At 45.7% G+C, this 18,655-nt stretch overlaps 1 protein-coding gene across 1 annotated transcript; it reads right to left on the reverse strand.

Annotated features, from left to right (window-relative positions):
* Positions 1-100: 100 nt before the first annotated feature.
* On the reverse strand, positions 101-3,227 carry LOC124658937 (BTB/POZ domain-containing protein At5g03250-like). The gene is made up of 4 exons (XM_047196921.1): positions 3,169-3,227; positions 2,070-2,139; positions 687-2,000; positions 101-598 (listed from the first exon to the last, which is right to left on the reverse strand). Exons 1-4 carry the CDS (start codon positions 3,225-3,227, stop codon positions 101-103), a joined length of 1,941 nt encoding a protein of 646 aa, XP_047052877.1.
* Between the last annotated feature and the right edge of the window lie 15,428 nt (positions 3,228-18,655).

Consider the following 18,655-nt stretch of genomic DNA (forward strand, 5'->3'; position numbering starts at 1 on the left):
AAGAACTATGCCACTTAAAAATAAATGGAAAAACTACTACTTAAAACAAATGAAACAGGAGAAAAAAATCTAAAGCTGAGATTTCATACTTTTGGCGACTCTATTTGCCGCTCATGGCAGGCTGCGCTTGCTGCACCTTGGCTCCGAAGCCGCACTTCCTGGTGAGGAGGCTCCACGACCTCCTGGGCTTCCCGATCCGCCGGATCTCCTGCTTCATGCTCATGCACTCCTTCTCCAGCTCCGACACCCTCGCCTTCACGTCGGTCATGCCCTCGCTCCCCTTCCCCTCAGGCGTGACGATGACGGCTTCGTCCTGGCTGCTGTCGGCCGCATTGCTGCCCTTGGGGACGATGGCGCCGGCGTTGTTGCCCGGGAGGTGCGGGTGCGCGCCGTCGGTGGCTCCGTTGTCGGACACGAAGAACCAGCCGGCGATGGAGGTGCGGAGGCGGAGCTGCTCGAAGAAGAGCACCTGCACCACCACCCGCAGCGGCAGGCGCTCGTTCTGCGCCGCGTGCGTGCACGCCTCCAGCGACAGCTTCTGGCAGTTCATCAGCCGGCACAGCTGCTCCCGCTCCGACTCCGACAGCCACGGGTGCGACTGCACACGAGTGAGGTGTTAATTTGTCACCAAAAGGAGAGAGTGAAATGTTAATGCAGCAAAATGATCGTGTCTGTCAGGGTGTCACCTTGAGGTATATGTCCATGGCGCGGTAGATGCCGTCGTCGACGGGCCGCGCGTAGTCAGGCACGACGGCTGCGAGCGCCTGGAACTTGGGAAGCTTGAGGTTGGCGTCGGGCGCCACCTCCGCGAGGTACCCGTCCATGAGCTTGGCCACCATGGCGATCGGCGACACGGCGGGCGGCGTGGCCGCGGCCTGCATGGGCGCCCCGAGCCCCAGCTGGCTCCCCTGATCCTCCGCCACAAGCGCGGCCGGCGACGTGTACCCGGTGCCCAGCCCTCCGTCCATGGACGACATGAAGTAGTCCAGTATCCTCTGCACGCAGTCGATGTCGTACAGCGTTTCCACGGTGTAGCCGAGGTTGGGCACGAGGAGGTCCTCCAGGCACGCGTCCTCCAGCTGCGCCCCGATGCGCCGCTCCAGGTTCTCCCGGCAGAGCGGGCTGGCGTGCAGCAGCATCGCGGTGCGGAGCAGGCCGAGCAGGAACCTGGTGGACGCCACGCCCTTCTTCGCCGGCAGCAGCGCCACGATCTCCTCCAGGAAGTACCTCTGGTCGCCCTCCGACGCGCCGCCGCCGACGCCGCCGGAGGCGCGCGGGGTCACGCTGCGGCTCCCGGCGTTGCTGGTGGCGTTGCTGAAGCTGGCGGTGCGCTTGAGGCCCGGGAGGAGCCGGCCCGCGTAGAACATGATGGCGCCCGCGATGCTCTCGGCGCGCATGCTCTTGGCCTCCATCGCCTGCACCAGCCGCTTGAACATGGGCAGGCTGAGGAACGACACGTCCTCGTACCACCAGTCCGCCGCCGCCGCCGACCCCCCGCGCGGCGTGTCGCCCGTGCCGATGCCGTTCCAGAGCGCGTCGCGGTCGAGGCTGCCGCTCTTGTGCGGCGCGGTGCCGTGGTGGGCGGCCCAGGCGGCGGCGTCGGAGGCGCAGGCCTTGGAGGCGAGCGCGGTGATGCAGCGGGACACGATGTGGAGGTCCTCGGCGGCCTGGAGCACGGCCTCGCAGGTCTCCAGCGCCTTGATGCAGTCCTTCCAGTTGGCCAGCACGTCGGCGAGGAACGACTCCGCCTGCGCGATCAGGTTGCCCTCCGCGTAGTCGTCCGTCATGCCCAGGTACTCGGCGGCGCACCGGAGCGACACCACGTTCAGCGCGTTGAGCTCGAGCTTGACGTCGTAGCAGAAGCGAGCCGCCAGCTCGAACGCCTTGGCGCCGCCCGGGATGTCGTCCAGCTGCAGCGTGCACATGCCGCCGTCGTCCGGCGATGGATGGTACTCGCTGATCAGACGCTGCAGCACGCCGCTCCGGCTCAACAGCGGGAACTGCAGCCCAACAAAACATCAGCTGACGAATGCGGTAATGTAACGGTGATTTAGAGGCTGCTAGCTAACCTTGTGGAGGTAAAAGGACATCTCTCCCACTTCGACGACCACATCGCTATCAAGCTCGGTCATGCTTCTCCTGGAACAAGTTCAGATGATACGTGTAAAAACATTGGAATAACTATCGGATGTGCACGTGCTCGCCTCTTTGAACATACGAATGTGTGAGTGTGTGACAGTGTCTCCCATCGATCAAGCAAACCGGCAAAGATAGCAGTCTGTGGGACTACTACTAGTCTAACAATTCTAAAAAGAAAACTAATCATACACAACAGTAGAGGTGATTCTTTTAATTGTTCAAACCGATCAACAAGTTATGCCGTTTTTTTTTTTGGTCTGACACACTGCATCAGTTATTCATGGGAGCTTTTGAATCGTTTTTTCCATAGTGCAGATGGTCTAATGAATTATGTCTTTTAATACTTCCTCCGTTCTGAATTAAATGTCACAGACTTATCTATATTTCTATGTATCTGCACACTATAAAAAGCGTTAGGATAGCATAAGAATCTAGACAAATCTGCGACAATTAATTCAAGATAGAGGAAGTGCTAGACAACATGCATGATAAACTAAATCTAGCCTTCGAGATGTATTCCTATCGGGACGTCCTTCCTATCGATGCTCAAAATCATCACTTAACAATTATTTCGGTAACAGACTAACATGAATAAAAAAAAGAAGGAAAAATAGATGGATCTAGTAGAACAAGAAAAGAATTATAAGAAAATTACAAGAATAGTCGTTTGGACAGGAAACGTGAAAATTTGGATGCATCATTGCTATGTTCCTGTAAATTCCTACAATCCAATGGCCTTGAATCTTGGGATTAAAACAAGAACTTAACGACAAGTGAATGAAAACATCTCCTTCATTTCTGCAGAAATAAATTGCATGGTGATGCAGAAGTGAAAAAGGGAGATGAAATCAATTTTTTTTTTCTGGAGAAGGATCTAAATGTACTTGCACTTGAACCGTGTATGCGAGTGGTTGTTTTATTTATAAAGCGGACCGAAAGACTTCTTCGATAAAGATCAAAATGTAAACAGGACATTGGCGACGAACTAACACACATTCAGAATTGAAACTGGGAATAGAGATGAATAACCATGTGAGGCCTTCTAGGACGAATATATCCGGCTTGGAACCCAGCTTCATGGTCACCATCTTCTCCTCCCAGAATTACTCCAGCCGAGGTCGATCTAGTAGAGACTGAACCCTGCTGAGTCCGGGAGAGGGGTCTCTGTTTGCTTGATGGATCTGAGGGTATTTTTTTGGAGGAAACGGAAGCCGAGGGAAGGAGTCGGGCATGGATTTATCAAGAGAGGGGAGATGGCGGTTACTGTCCTTGCGCATGCGGGAGTTCGTCGCTGAGGTGGCGCGCGCGCAGGCGGAGGTGCGTGAACGACGAGAGATGCGTGGAGGAAAGAGTTCGAAGGGTGGCCCTGGTCCAAAGGGGAGAGGGATCAGCGGGACCCAGTAAATGCTTCTTCCACCAAGTTTGCAAACTTTGCATGGATAAATAAATACATCTTCCTGGCTCCTACTACTACGTTCCCATGTTCTAATTCTGAAATCGGGCCCACCTGTCAGTTAAAACCTCACCATCGTCTCCTACATTCGTTGATCTAATCTGAAGAAATATGGTACTTAATCTCTAAATACTTATCGCAGGTTTAATAAATGTAGACATTGGCCTATATTATTGCTAAATCTACGATAAGAAGTACTCCATCCGGGGAGGTGCTATCCACCAAGCTGGTCGGCGCTGATGCCGTTGCCGCACACCCCCGCGCGCCCCGGGTTACTAACTGGGCAACGGCCCAACATTAGGTCAGACTTTTTTTTCTTTTTCTTTTTCGTTTTTTTTTCTTTTTTCTGTTGTTTCTTTTCTTTTTCTAAAAAAGAAATCTTAAATAAATCTAAATAATTTTTTTAGATTTAAATATTTTCAAATATGACCATTTTATAAAAAAATCATTTTTAAAAAATCTGAACATTTTCAAGATTTAAACAATTTTTAAATTTGAACATTTTTTTAGATTTGAACAAAATGTCAAATTTGAGCATTTTTTGGATTTGAACTATTTTCAAATTTGAACAATTTTCAAATTTGAACATTTTCAAAAAATAAATCATTTTAAAAAAATCTTAACATTTTTCATATTTGAACGAATTTCAAATTTGAACATTTTTCAGATTTGAACAATTTAAATCTAAACATTTAAAAAATCTGAACATTTTCAAATTTGATTTTTTCAAATTCGAACATTTTTGGATTTGAAATTTTTTATATTCGAATATTTTTTAGATTTGAACCATTTCTAAAAAAGAAACAGAAAAGAAAAGGAAAAGAAAAAACAAAACAAACAAAACGATTCAAAAAATCGACCAACATCCGAACTGGGCCGGCTAGTATCGCGCGCGAGGGTGTGCGGCGCGCGGTACCCTAGTCGGTGTATAGCATTTGCCCTCCTTTCGTCCCATGAAACATGTAAAAAAATTATCTAAATTCACAACAACTAGGCCGCCAAGAATTAAAGGTCTATCGCGGTATATCTAGTTGTCGTATCCACACCAATAAGCATGGTTGAATTATGAAGAAAATGTAAAAAAAATTAAAACGGGGCATGACTAGGAAATGCAAAGCTGCCGTGGTTTCGGGCCTGCTTCTGTTCGAGATATGCCCAGGGGGCAATAATAAAGTCGTTATTATAATATCTTTGTGTTTATGATAAATGTTTGCATACCATGCTATAATTGTATTAACCGAAACATTGATACATGTGTGTTATGTAAACAACAAGGAGTCCCTAGTAAGCCTATTGTATAACTAGCTTGTTGATTAATGGATGATCATGGTTTCGTGATCATGAACATTGGATGTTATTAATAACAAGGTTATGTCATTAATTGAATGATATAATGGACACACACCCAAATGAGCGTAGCATAAGATCAAGTCATTAAGTTCAATTTGCTATAAGCTTTCGATACATAGTTGTCTAAGTCCTTCGACCATGAGATCATGTAAATCACTTACACCGGAAGGGTACTTTGCTTACATCAAACGCCATTGCGTAAATGGGTGGTTATAAAGATGAGATTAAGTATTTGGAAAGTGTGAGTTGAGGCATATGGATCAGTAGTGGGATTTGTCCATCCTGATGACGGATAGATATACTTTGGGCCCTCTTGGTGGAATGTCGTCTGATTAGCTTGCAAGCATGTGATTGGATCAGAAGAGATGACATACCACGGTACGAGTAAAGAGTACTTGTCGGTAACGAGGTTGAACAAGGTATGGAGATACCGATGATCGAACCTCGGATAAGTAAAATATCGCGTGACAAAGGGAATCGGCATCGTATGTAAATGGTTCAATCGAGCACTAAGTTATCGTTGAATATGTGGGAGCCATTATGGATCTCCAGATCCTGCTATTGGTTATTGCTCGGAGAGGAGTATCGACCATGTCTGCATAGTTCGCGAACCGTAGGGTGACGCGCTTAAGGTTCGATGTCGCATAAGTAGATTTGGAATATGGTATGGAGACGAAGTTTGTTCGGAGTCTCGGATGGGATCCAGGACATCACGAGGAGGTCCGAAATAGTCCGGAGAATAAGATTCATATAAGGGAAGTTGACTTCTAGGTTTCGGAAAAATTCGGGATTTTTCCGGTGGAAGACCGGGAAGGTTCTAGAAGGTTCCGGGGGTCCCACCAGTGGGCCCACGACCCTAGGAGGCCTAGCATGGGCCGAGGAGATGCTCCCTAGCCTAATGGGCCAGGGGCACATGCCCCCCAAGGCCCAGCCGGCCAAACCCCTAGGGTTTCCCCAAAACCCTAGGGGGGATCAACTTGGGGGGGGGGGGAAGAATTCCCTCTTCCCCCACTTGGCCGCCGGCCCTCAACCCTAGATGGGAAAGGGGGGCCACCCCAACCTACCTGGCCCCCTATATAAAGAGGGGAGGGGTGGCCGGCCACTTGTCCCTTCACCACAACCCTGGCCGCCCCCTCTCTTCCTCCACCATACGCTGCTCAGGCTTAGGCGAAGCCCTGCAGCTTTTCTTCCTCCACCACCACCACCACGCCGTCGTGCTGCTTAAACTTGGGGGAGATCTACCACACCTCCGCTGCCCGCTGGAACGGGGAGAGGACGGGCTTCATCGACACCGTACGCGCGACCGAGTACGGAAATGCTGCCGGATTGCAGCACCAGGACGATCGTCTACACCAACAACGAGATTAATCTCGTAGGCTTTGGAATCTTCGAGGGTTAGTCTTATCTCCATCTCGTTGCTCCGATCTTGTAGATTAGATCTTGGCTTTTCCATAGATTAGATCTTGGATTTATTCGTCTTTGTGGTAGGAAATTTTTTGTTTTCTATGCAACGAACCCATCAGCTTCCCCCACCGGCGTCTGTCAAATTAGCACCCTAACTTTAAACTGGGTCAAATCACCCCACAAAATTTGCAAAAACGGGCAAATTACCCCCTAAGTGGATTTCTCTCCGCTTTTGGACACGGTGGACAGAAACTAAAAGGCCACGCCAGCCCAGGTCTAAATAACCCCCAGGAAATAGAGCGTTGACCCCTGCCTGCCCCGTTTACTCTCTCTTCCTCCACCCGCCGCCTCCCAAAATCCAGCCGATTCCTGCACCTCGTCGTCGATTCTCCACCTCGTCGGCCGATTCATCCACCGTACCAACCAAATTCGGCCGTAGACCAAGCAAATCTGGGCTCCCTGCTACCACCCAACCTTAATCCGGCCGCCTCTACCACATCAGCCCAGCGATGAAGCTCCTCCGTCGCATGTACCTGCAGCCAGCGTCAAAAGAAGGCCAAGAGATGGAGGAAGCGACGGCCGCGTTGATGGATATGGCGGGGGTGGACCAGGAGGAGCTGTTTGCGCCTCGCTCCATGCTCGATTTGAAGCGTCTGGGGGTGGCGTGCAAGCACAGAGGTATGGAGCTTATCATTCGCTGGGATTCCAAGTTCAAGGGGCGCCAGTTGATGGAGGTGCTGAGGTCTACCATTTGCGGCATACATAGATTGTGTTGCTAAGGCCGGGGGTGAACCGGAGCACATGTCGGAGGTGATTGAAGTGGACAAGTTTGTAGATGATCAGTACATGTATCTAGTATAGTTTGTAGCAATGTAGTGTCCTTTTGGAGATGCCCAGTACATGTGTAGTGGTACTGTAGTTTGTTGCAATGCAGTAGCCATTTGGATATGCCTAGTACATGTGTAGTTGTAGTGTAGTTTGTTGCAATGCAGTAGCCTTTCGGAGATGGACAACTTTGTTAGCATGTCATGGATTCAGTAGTTTGGTAATTACAATAGCTATGTAATGTTAGTATATTTTGCTGGCAATATATGTGAAATCATTGTCATAATCTCTTCAGTACTAGCTATGTAATGTTTAAATATAGCAACTAGTTTCAATTTGTACATTTCCTAGTTCTAGATTTAATACTACAAACTATTTAAAAAGTATACTGCACAAACTAAACTGCATTGTTAAACTAGTTCCATTTTGTACATGTCCTAGTTCTAGATTTAATACTACAAACTATTCCAGAAGTATACTGCATAAACTAGACTGCATTGTTAAACTGCATAAACAATTCAAACATCTGTGGCAACATGCTGCATTGTTACAACATGTAGGTAAAATGCATAAAAATAAGTTGAACATGTCTAGAAAAATTAAAACATAATTTAGAAATGTCTTGTAACTACTCTTGTGCATCTACACCTTCTCCACTTGGTTGTCCTCTTTTTTCATTCCCCAGTATGAACCATTTCAGTCTCCCTTTCTTTGGCACTTGTTCTGTCACAACATCATACATTGCAATTGTTTCTCTTCTTTTAATTCTTGGATTTTTTTGTTGCATAAGATTGTTGACTAACTGCTTTAGAACTAGAGAGCCCTGGTGCATCGCATGCAACTGTTTGCTTTTTCTTTGGTGGTACAAAAGGTCTTTGGACAGCTGGTTGGTGCATCTGGACAGGAGCTTGGTGCATCTGGGTAGGGTAGGAGCAGATTGGTTCACCTTGGCAATAGGTTTGTTCATGGATCTTGCTTTCTTCTCTACATATAGTACATGTCTTTCTTGCTGCTAGGCACTAGAAGTAGATTCATGTAGCAATAAAAATTAGTATCATATCATGGTAATAAGTATCATATCATGTTATGGTTTTATTCTGTACAAACCTTGGCTGTTGCTGATTTATCTTGCTTTTTTTCCTTGTATTTTTTGGCTGCTCTGTTCTTTTCGGCATCTTTCCTCACAACATCTGGATTACTTGTGCATTTCCTTTTATTATGGTTTTCCCCTCCGCAAGCTGAGCATCTAACTATACACTCTTTTCTTGATAATTTGTTGCCCTTTGGTTTCTCTTGCTCTTCTCTTCTTTTTTGTGTTTGAGGTCTTCTAGTCATATTCCTTTTAGCATGTGGAAAAGGCCTAGAATTTTGAGCTACTGGCCAGCTTTCATTCCCCTCAACTGGTTGCAGCACATGAGTGTACACCTGGTCGTGCAGATCAATCCTGTAACAAGGTGCAATAAAATCATCTAATTCTTTGTTCACAGTGTAGATAGCACTAATGACATGGCAACATGGCAGACCAGAAAGGTCCCAGTTTCTGTAGCTGCATGTAAAACCTCTCGCTGGCCTTGGGAAATAAGAAGCGGTGTTGCGTCGGATGCGGGACGAAACCTTCACCGAAGAATGCCGACGGCAAAGGCGAGGTTTTCTGGCCCGCGGTAGTGTTGTGTTGTGTCTCTCTGGCCGCGGCTTTGATGACCTCTCCGCGTCACCGTTCCTCGAAGTACATCGCCTCATACGTTGCCTGCTTGTTCGCCTTCTTTTTGGCCAAGCCCTCCTTGCGACGGGCGTTGCGGCCGGCGGTCACAATGCATTTCCTCGACACCTTTGCCATTGAGGGAAACTGGTGAATAGCGATTTTGGGCCTTTTGGGTCCCGTTGGGAATCCGGGTGCTTTGGGAGCATGTAATAGCCCAGGTTTAGAGACGATCGAGGGGTAGATTTTAGAAAGGGTTGTGCACTGCATAGTAAATTCTGGGAAAATTTCGCGCTTTTAGAACAAAACTGCATCGAAGGGGGACAAGTTTCTCTCTCGACACCTTACAGGGTTAGGGTTTCGAGAGTGCGACAAACTTGTTTCTCATTCAACTAAGTTAGGGTTTTGTGAAGAGAGGAGAGGTATTGCATTATTACTTAAGTTGCATGATTGAATTCAAATACAAGAACATTTGAATTTCAAATTCAAACATCATATGAATATATCATAATTAAAAATTGAGTCAATTCATTAAACAAATATGAATAATCATGAATATAAACATTTCATTTATTAAGTAAAGCTCATTAGAGAAACTTTGAGCTTTATTGATAATCACACAAGATACATTGTTTTTACAATATTCAGAATTGGAATATAAAAGATTACAACACATTACATGAATTGATTAATGGAAAAAGAGAGAAAAATAAAGAAAAATTACAACTTAATGAAATTTGCTAAACTACAAGTTGATCTTCATGGATTCTTGGATCAAGATGAACTTGCACTTCATCTTGATCATCTTCTAGTTTTCCCTGCACACAAACACAACAAAACCCCAATTATGCCAAGTGGCATTGCCACTTGGCAGGTTAGTAATAAAATGGCATTTTGGAGTGGATATTATCAAGATCAGCCGAGTTGATCTTCTCACAGCTCAAGTCCCAAGCCTTGTACACACACACACACAGGCAGCACACACAGCATGTGTGCAAGCACAACACCAAGCCACTGTGTGCGCATGCTTCACAAGACACACACACAACCAGTGAGTCACCAATCCACTGATAGGCAGTGCTGTCGACCAAGAGAGCAAGGAGAGGGCCATATATAAACTTTTTCAAGCCAAACCCTAGCCATTTCATTGGCAGCAACTCAAGTGGTAAGTACACAGCAAGAACAACAAGAACAGGTGAACAGCTAGAGCTGCTCCACCTATTCCAGCAACCACCAGAAACCAACCAAGATTCACAAGCCTGCAAGGAGGAGCAGGGCAAGCAAACAAAACCAACCGAAGCAATCCTCTACACCAACAACTCATTCTAGGAGCTGGAGTGAGGTATACACAGAGAATCATGAGCAAGCATCCTGTTTTGCTCATAATTAAGCATGTGCATCAAACACACACAAGCCATAGGGTGTGAGTACCCTGTTTGTGTCATCATCCGGCTACCAAGTCGGTTGGTGCAAGCAAAGATGGGTGAAGCCAATAGGAAATCACCAAGGGAACACTCGGTTAGACCAACACGAGTGGTATAACCAAGGCAATCCAAGCAAGGAAATGATCCTATCTGTCCAGCCAAAGTCACCTAGCACCTACAACCTAGCACACCATCAGACAGATAGACAAATTGTGTCTATTTGTGTTTGTCAACATCAAAAGCTACTGGCAATCCAATATATGGATCACCCAGAGAGCATCTAGTGAGCCACGTACAGCAAGCCAACAAGAGGGGAGCTACCCAAAAGCAGTATATGATTACTGCTAGGGTCACCTCAACCACTGAAACAACCCAAACCATTAAGCCTTGCACAGTTATCATCACCCAGATGGGTTCAAATGGAGGGCTAGGGTACACAACCAAGTGTTGGCATCCATATAGCCCTGCCACAGTTAATAGGATGATCACAACTGCAAGCAGTTCACATCACTTATTCATTTCAGTAAATCCAGGCAATATAGATAAGTGAATCATACAAGTAATCAAAGCACCAGAGCCTTGCAGATGATCCAATGGATCATTGCAAGCAACAGCAACTGCTTGAGCCAGCACCAGCACACACCAGCACATGTCTGTGACCCACACACATCACAAATTGAGCAGTAGTAAGGCACAGTAATAAGCACCGCAGCTTGAACAAGCAACTGATGATCACAAGATCATCAGAAGCTTGCTAGAGCATGCTACAACATGCTAGAATCATTCCAAGTATTAATACATGGACCAGTTAATTAAATAGCCATAGTTAAGCAACAAATGAATCACAGATAATCATATAAACCATTTTATGATTGTATCCAGAAGCACATCATCAAGGAATTGATGCATATGGACAACAATTAAGCAAAGCAGAGCCTACCATGAGACAGAAACCTTTAATCATCACACAAACAGCACTGGCACTTGCAAATTGCAAGGAGTACACACAGTAACCAAGCCAGGGCAAATTAACTGAATACACTTGATGATTTAACAGTAATAGCATTAAGGACAAAGTCACAGGGATTGAATTTAGCAAGTAATACAAACTTGATCAAGCACTGAGCCTAGGGAATCTTGCACAGGAGCATAGCAGGGCTGCACACAGCAGTAACACAAGCATTGGCATGGTCATGGCAGCAATGGCCAAGGCCAGTGGAGCACAGCAGCACAAACAGCACAGCAGCAGCGTAGCAGCACACACATCCACGGCTAGCTAGGCGCAGTAGCAGCGCATCAGCACGGCGGGCATCTCCACGAGGTGGAGCAGCCATGGCCAGAGCTAGAGGATGGAGAAGAAGGACGGTCAAGAGAGAGAGAGAGAGAGAAGGTGGAGCACTTACTGGTGGCGGGAGGCAGTGAGCGCGGCAATGGCGGCCACGGCGGCACATGCCGGGGGCGCAGCAGCGCCAGGCCAGGCCCAGCCACGGCGGCGCCACAGCACCAGCACCACCACGGCCAGGCACGGCTGCGCCACGACATCTGGAGCGTCGACGGCGACGAGATCGCCACGGCACTCCACGCCAGGCGACCAGAGGCGAAGGGGCGAGACGAGCGGACGGCGCAGCACAAATTGTCGCGGTGGATCTGAAGCGCCGTTGAACGGCAGTTCAGATGCGCCATATCTCGCCGGCGGCGACGACCGGAGATGGCCGGAACAATTCGGAGAAGACGGCGGCGACGCGGGGGTCGCGAGAGTGAGGGCTAGGGTTCGCGAGCAAGTGAAGGAGAAGGGGTCGGTGCGACCGACCGAGCCCAAGTGTGGCTCGGGTTAGGGTTCACCACTGGGCCACCCTGACAGGTGGGCCCAGGGGCATTTCTGGTATTTCACAATTCCAAATAAGGTAGGAACTTTGAAAATACATAGAAAATTGTTCTTAGCTCTAAAAAAATAATTAAAAATATGAAAACCACTCAGAATAAAATTCTCTACCATAATAAAATATAAAATAGAATTTTTGGAAACAAACAAGGTTACACCAAATTTGATGATTAAAATAAACATTTAAATCACACCTTATATTTTCAATAATGAAAATAAGTCCATTAATATATTTGGACTTCAAAAACACCTTGACAACATTTCAAGGTAGTATTTTACCCTAAACAGAGTATCCTTAAATTATTCTTAGTATTAACCTCTCAGATGAAATAATAAGACATCGGAAGGGGGGAACAAACCCTAAAAATTGAAATGCATGCATAATTGCTTCTTTAACCATTGCCCTTATCGGACAATGATGCTATTTTTCAGCAACAGAGGACAAGGGTCAGTCCACACCATCCCACTGCAACACTTTGCAGTATTCAGGCAAGTTCATCGCTTGCTCATGTCATTTGAGTATTTTTACCAAATTACTTGCAAAGTACTATGTTTATCACTATTGCATAAAAAGCAAAACCACTATTTTCATAACTATGAATATGACTAAGTGGTGGGCAATGGAACCATGGATTGTGTTGATATGGTGGAGGTTCCATTGCAAGGGTTTATATCCATCTAGGATTAAACAACAAATGTCGTCCGAGTGATTCTTGTGCCGTAAAACCCGTGTTCACCATAAGATCTGGAGTGGGACGGAGTAGTCAAAAGTGTTTCCACCTCTCGTTCATCAACGGATGCGCATTACTGTATGCACTTGATCTCGAGAGACAAGATGCGGGGTGGGAAACCCGTAGAAGTTTCCACGGTAATGTGGTCTATGATGGGTTGCAACTGCCGGCGTAGGAATGTATGGTAGAGCCCTGCATTGACGTCGTGGTCGGGGTCCATCCTTAATTGGTGTAAGAGGACCGGCGTGGACCCAGGGTCGGAGATTGCAACAAAGGGTGGGTGTTCGAGGTAGCGGAGGAACATGATTGACTAGGACCTTATACCGGGCCTCACACCAAAGGAAGTGCGGACGGGAAAGCTGCCCGGTTGGCACCAAGGTTAAGATCTCTTATGGGTAAAGCAACACACCTCTGCAGAGTGTAACGAACTGTGACCAGTCACTCCCTGTTCCGGGATATGGAACTGCGAACGCTGCCGGAAAGGAACTCCATGAAGTTCTAGTCAACCGGTGAAGGCTGACGGACATAGTTCTTCTGAATAAAAGTAACCTTTTGAAGAAATGATTATCAAAACCTGCATGGTATCAGACTTTCTGGTCTGGTATCGTAGATAGTGCATTAAACACCTCTTTCCTAATATGAACTTGTTGAGTACGCTCGTACTCATACCACTCTTAAATCCCCTGCTTAGATTGTCTAAATCGACTGGAGGAGGACAACGACTACCCTGAAGGAGCCGAAATCATCGGCTATGATGAACCAGACCTCTCTGGAGGTGTTGAAGGCGTAGACTATCTCATAGTCTACGGAACCGGGGAGGGTTCCGGAGAAGAGCAAGTTTAGACCTACTAGCAATAGTAGTAGTAGTAGTAGAACCGAGCAGTACGAACTCATAGTACTTAACTGCTCGAGGAAAATAAATGTATAATCTAGTAAGACTCTTATATTGTAAGTTAAGTTGGGTTCGCCTCGAACCCATGAGTATCCCTCTTAGGACCCAAGAGGAGCTCCGAGATGATATGTACATGTTGCTTGTAATAATAAATGAATGAGTTATGGACCTGCTATGTTCTGTTGTACTACTCTGAGGGATGTAATTTTTGCGGATTGGTACTTCGTGAATGTTATATCAACGACTGGCATACTACAACATGTAGTGGTATGCAGGGTCACCACAGTTGGCATCAGAGAAAAAGCTTTGACCTTAGGTTGGAACCTAGTAAATGGGACGAAAACGTTAGGAGTCAAATAGGATTAGTAAAGAATTCTCTAAAAATATGGTATATATTCACTTGAGAATAAAACAATCATATCTTTTTGTGCGAAAATTCTTTATTATCTCTATTATGATGCATCATTACTAATATTATATTCCTTCTATTCTACAGCCAACTATGGCAAGTTCACGTTCGGGACGTAACGTGAAAGTGATGGAATCAAACCTGAGTGAATATGATGGAGGACTCGCAGATATTCTTCGGGCTATGTTGCTTGAATTTGGGTGCGATCCCCAAATCCAAGTAATGAAATACATGTACTACCATGGTACAGTATTAGCGAAGTGTAGGGTGGGATTAAGACTTCCAGAATCCCTAGGAATGAGTGTAGTGATGCCAGCAGGTGAGGCTAGAACTATCCAAACAGCCTACCACATAGCCATAATGAGAGCCATCATTGATATTCAGGAACATAAGACGAAGGAGCTTATTGGTTCCGAATTCTCTCATATTCCTCATATGGAGGAGGAAGATGATCCTATGCTTAACCACCTCAAGTTTGCAAAACGTAAACCAGTAGAAGCCGCTAAGTACATGGATAATAGTCGCAACCTACTGACATTGTTCTTTCAGTTGAACCGACATTTGTCGGGGGCAATTGACACAATGTTGGAAGAATTCATGAGCCCAAGGAGGAGACAAAGGGAAAGGAACCCATGGTGGGAGTGGTTCATACACCAGTTTATTCAGCTGGTGATTTCATTAGTATTGACCATCCAGAACAACAAACCACACCTATTACACCTAGGTACTTTCCTAGTAATTCCTATGGAGGATATGAGGGTGGAGAGGAATCCGGAAACCATCAGCGTTCCGAGACTCCTATAGAGAACTCAACAGGTTGGCGTTGGGGGTCAGACACGGAAACCTATGGCAATCCAGACAAAGGTAATTCTGAGATGGAGGATGACGCCACCAACCAGTTCCAGAACAATCAGTATAATAGAGGAGATAATGAGGAGTATCCTATGCTGATTGAGTCTGATACTGATGGTGGAAATACTTATGGCGGAGTCACCGGGGAGTACACCCGATGGGTGGATTATGATGCACTGAATAACCAATTCATGAACACAGATTTCTCCCTGGGATCATCCTCCGATTCCGACTACAAGCCTACGGGAAGACCCTATGTTCTAGATTCTGTCAGGAGGACTACACGTTCGACCGGATGGAAGCCTGGGATGTACCGGGAGTGAAGCACGACTAGAGACCACTGATACGTCTCCAACGTATCGATAATTTCTTATGTTCCATGCTACTTTATTGATGATACCTACATGTTTTATGCACATTATATGCCATATTTATGCATTTTTTGGAACTAACCTATTAACAAGATGCCGAAGAGCCGATTCTTGTTTTCTCGCTGTTTTTGGTTTCAGAAATCCTAGTAAAGAAATATTCTCGGAATTGGACGAAACTTTCGCCCAGGGTCCTATTTTTGCACGAAGCTTCCAGAAGACCGAAGACCTAACGAAGTGGGGCCACGAGGCGGCCAGGAGGGTGGCCGGCGTGGCCCAAGCCCTGGCCGCGCCGACCTACCCCCTGGGCCCCTCGTGTGGCCCCCCGCGTTGACCCTCCGCCTACTTAAAGCTTTCGTCGCGAAACCCCCAGTACCGAGAGCCACGATACGGAAAACCTTACAGAGACGCCGCCGCCGCGAATCCCATCTCGGGGGATTCTGGAGATCGCCTCCGGCACCCTGCCGGAGAGGGGATTCATCTCCCGGAGGACTCTACACCGCCATGGTCGCCTCCGGAGTGATGAGTGAGTAGTCCACCCCTGGACCATGGGTCCATAGCAGTAGCTAGATGGTCGTCTTCTCCTTGTTGTGCTTCATTGTTGGATCTTGTGAGCTGCCTAACATGATCAAGATCATCTATCTGTAATACTATATGTTGTGTTTGTCGGGATCCGATGGATAGAAAGTACTATGATTATGGTGATTATCAATCTATTGTTCATGTGTTGTTTATGATCTTGCATGCTCTCCGTTACTAGTAGAGGCTCTGGCCAAGTTTTTACTCTTAACTCCAAGAGGGAGTATTTATGCTCGATAGTGGGTTCATGCCTGCATTTACACCGGGACGGTGACGGAAAGTTCTAAGGTTGTGTTGTGTTGTTGCCACTAGGGATAAAACATTGATGCTATGTCTAAGGATGTAGTTGTTGATTACATTACGCACCATACTTAATGCAATTGTCTGTTGCTTTGCAACTTAATACTGGAGGGGGTTCGGATGATAACCTGAAGGTGGACTTTTTAGGCATAGATGCGGTTGGATGGCGGTCTATGTACTTTGTCGTAATGCCCAATTAAATCTCACTATATTTATCATATCATGTATATGCATTGTTATGCCTTTCTCTATTTGTCAATTGCCCGACTGTAATTTGTTCACCCAACATGCTTTATCTTATGGGAGAGACACCTCTAGTGAACTGTGGACCCCGGTCCTATTCTTTACATAGCATACAATCTACTGCAATTGTGTTTACTGTTTTCTTTGCAAACATCTTCCACTCGATACGTTTAATCCTTTGTTACAGCAAGCCGGTGAGATTGACAACCTCACTGTTTCGTTGGGGCAAAGTACTTTGGTTTTGTTGTGCAGGTTCCGCGTTGGCGCCGGAATCCCTGGTGTTGCGCCGCATCACATTTCGCGACCATCAACCTTCAACGTGCTTCTTGGCTCCTACTGGTTCGATTAAACCTTGGTTTCATACTGAGGGAAACTTGCTTCTATACGCATCATACCTTCCACTTGGGGTTCCCAACGGACGTGTGCATCTACGCGTATCAAGCTAAATTTACGGCGCCGTTGCCGGGGAGATCAAGACACGCTGCAAGGGGAGTCTCCACTTCTCAATCTCTTTACTTTGTTTTTGTCTTGCTTTATTTTATTTACTACTTTGTTTGCTGCACTAAATCAAAACACAAAAAAATTAGTTGCTAGTTTTACTTTATTTATTGTCTTGCTCTCTATATCAAAAACACAAAAAAATTAGTTACTTGTCTTTACTTTGTTTGCCTAGTTTACTTTTTGCTTATTGCATCATGTTTCCTTTTAATTTCACCACAAAAGACATACCGGTAGGACGTGGGTCCATAGTCGGGAGAAATAATATAGAAGAATTTTTCAATCATGTTAGTATTACTTGAAGATTTTGAAGATAGACACTTGGTAGAACTTGCTCCTACCTATGAAATTGCTGCTTCTTGCTTTAGTTAGCATGTTGGAAACTAAATTTGTTAATCTCAATCCTATAATCCAACACATGTTTCTTACACTTGGTGATATGGAAGAAGGGGAAAAGAAAGATTTTGTTTTAGAAACCCTTCTTAGAGAATTTGGTGGTCTAGCAAGAGAGGCTAGAAAGGTTTTTGCTAAGTTTAATATGCTAGGTTCTCATACCAATTTTATTGGTCTCCTTGAAAAAATGGACATGGATAGAATAATGTACACTAATAACATTAATAATGGAGGGGAAATCAAAGCACCAATACCATGTAAACTCCTAGCTATGAATGATGCGCTAGAAAATAACTATGCTTGGCTTGTTCCTGAAAATTTGTTCGATGAGAGTAGCCAGCCTAAGACTAATGAAAAGGGAGACGCTAAAACTTATATATCAAATATACTATGCTTGGTTGAGAAAACTCCCAACACCCCTGGTAATGATGTTGATGCTTCTTCATTTGATAATACTTGATTTGCACTTTCTGCGCCTAGCTGAAAGGCGTTAAAGAAAAGCGCTTATGGGAGACAACCCATGTTTTTACCTACAGCAATTTTTTGTTTTGTTGAGTCTTGGAAGTTGTTTACTACTGTAGCAACCTCTCCTTATCATGTTTTTGTGCCAAGTAAAGTTTCTATGTCAAAGTTGATGTTATATTTGGGATTGCTGCGCAGAAACAGCATTGCTGTCTGTCACGAATCTGGGCACAGTTCTCTGTAGAAAATTCGAAAAAATCTGCCAATTTACGAGCGTGATCCTCAGATATGTACGCAACTTTCATTAGTTTTGAGTTTTTCCATTTGAGCAAGTCTGGTGCCATTTCTAAATTCGTCTTTACGGACTATTCTGTTTTTGACAGATTCTGCCTTTTATTTCGCATTGCCTCTTTTGCTATGTTGGATTTATTTCTTTGATCCATTAATGTCCAGTAGCATTATGCAATGTCCAGAAGTGAAAATAATGATTGTGTCACCTCTGAATGTGTGAATTATTAATTGTGCACTAACCCTCTAATGAGTTTGCTTGAAGTTTGGTGTGAAGGAAGTTTTCAAGGGTCAAGAGAGGAGAATGATATACTATGATCAAGAGGAGTGAAAGCTCTAAGCTTGGGGATGCCCCCGTGGTTCACCCCTGCATATTTTAAGAAGACTCAAGCGTCTAAGCTTGGGGATGCCCAAGGCATCCCCTTCTTCATCGACAACATCATCGGGTTCCTCCCCCGAAACTA

The sequence above is a fragment of the Lolium rigidum genome, chromosome 6, assembly GCF_022539505.1.
Source record: "Lolium rigidum isolate FL_2022 chromosome 6, APGP_CSIRO_Lrig_0.1, whole genome shotgun sequence".
Lineage (NCBI taxonomy): Eukaryota > Viridiplantae > Streptophyta > Magnoliopsida > Poales > Poaceae > Lolium > Lolium rigidum.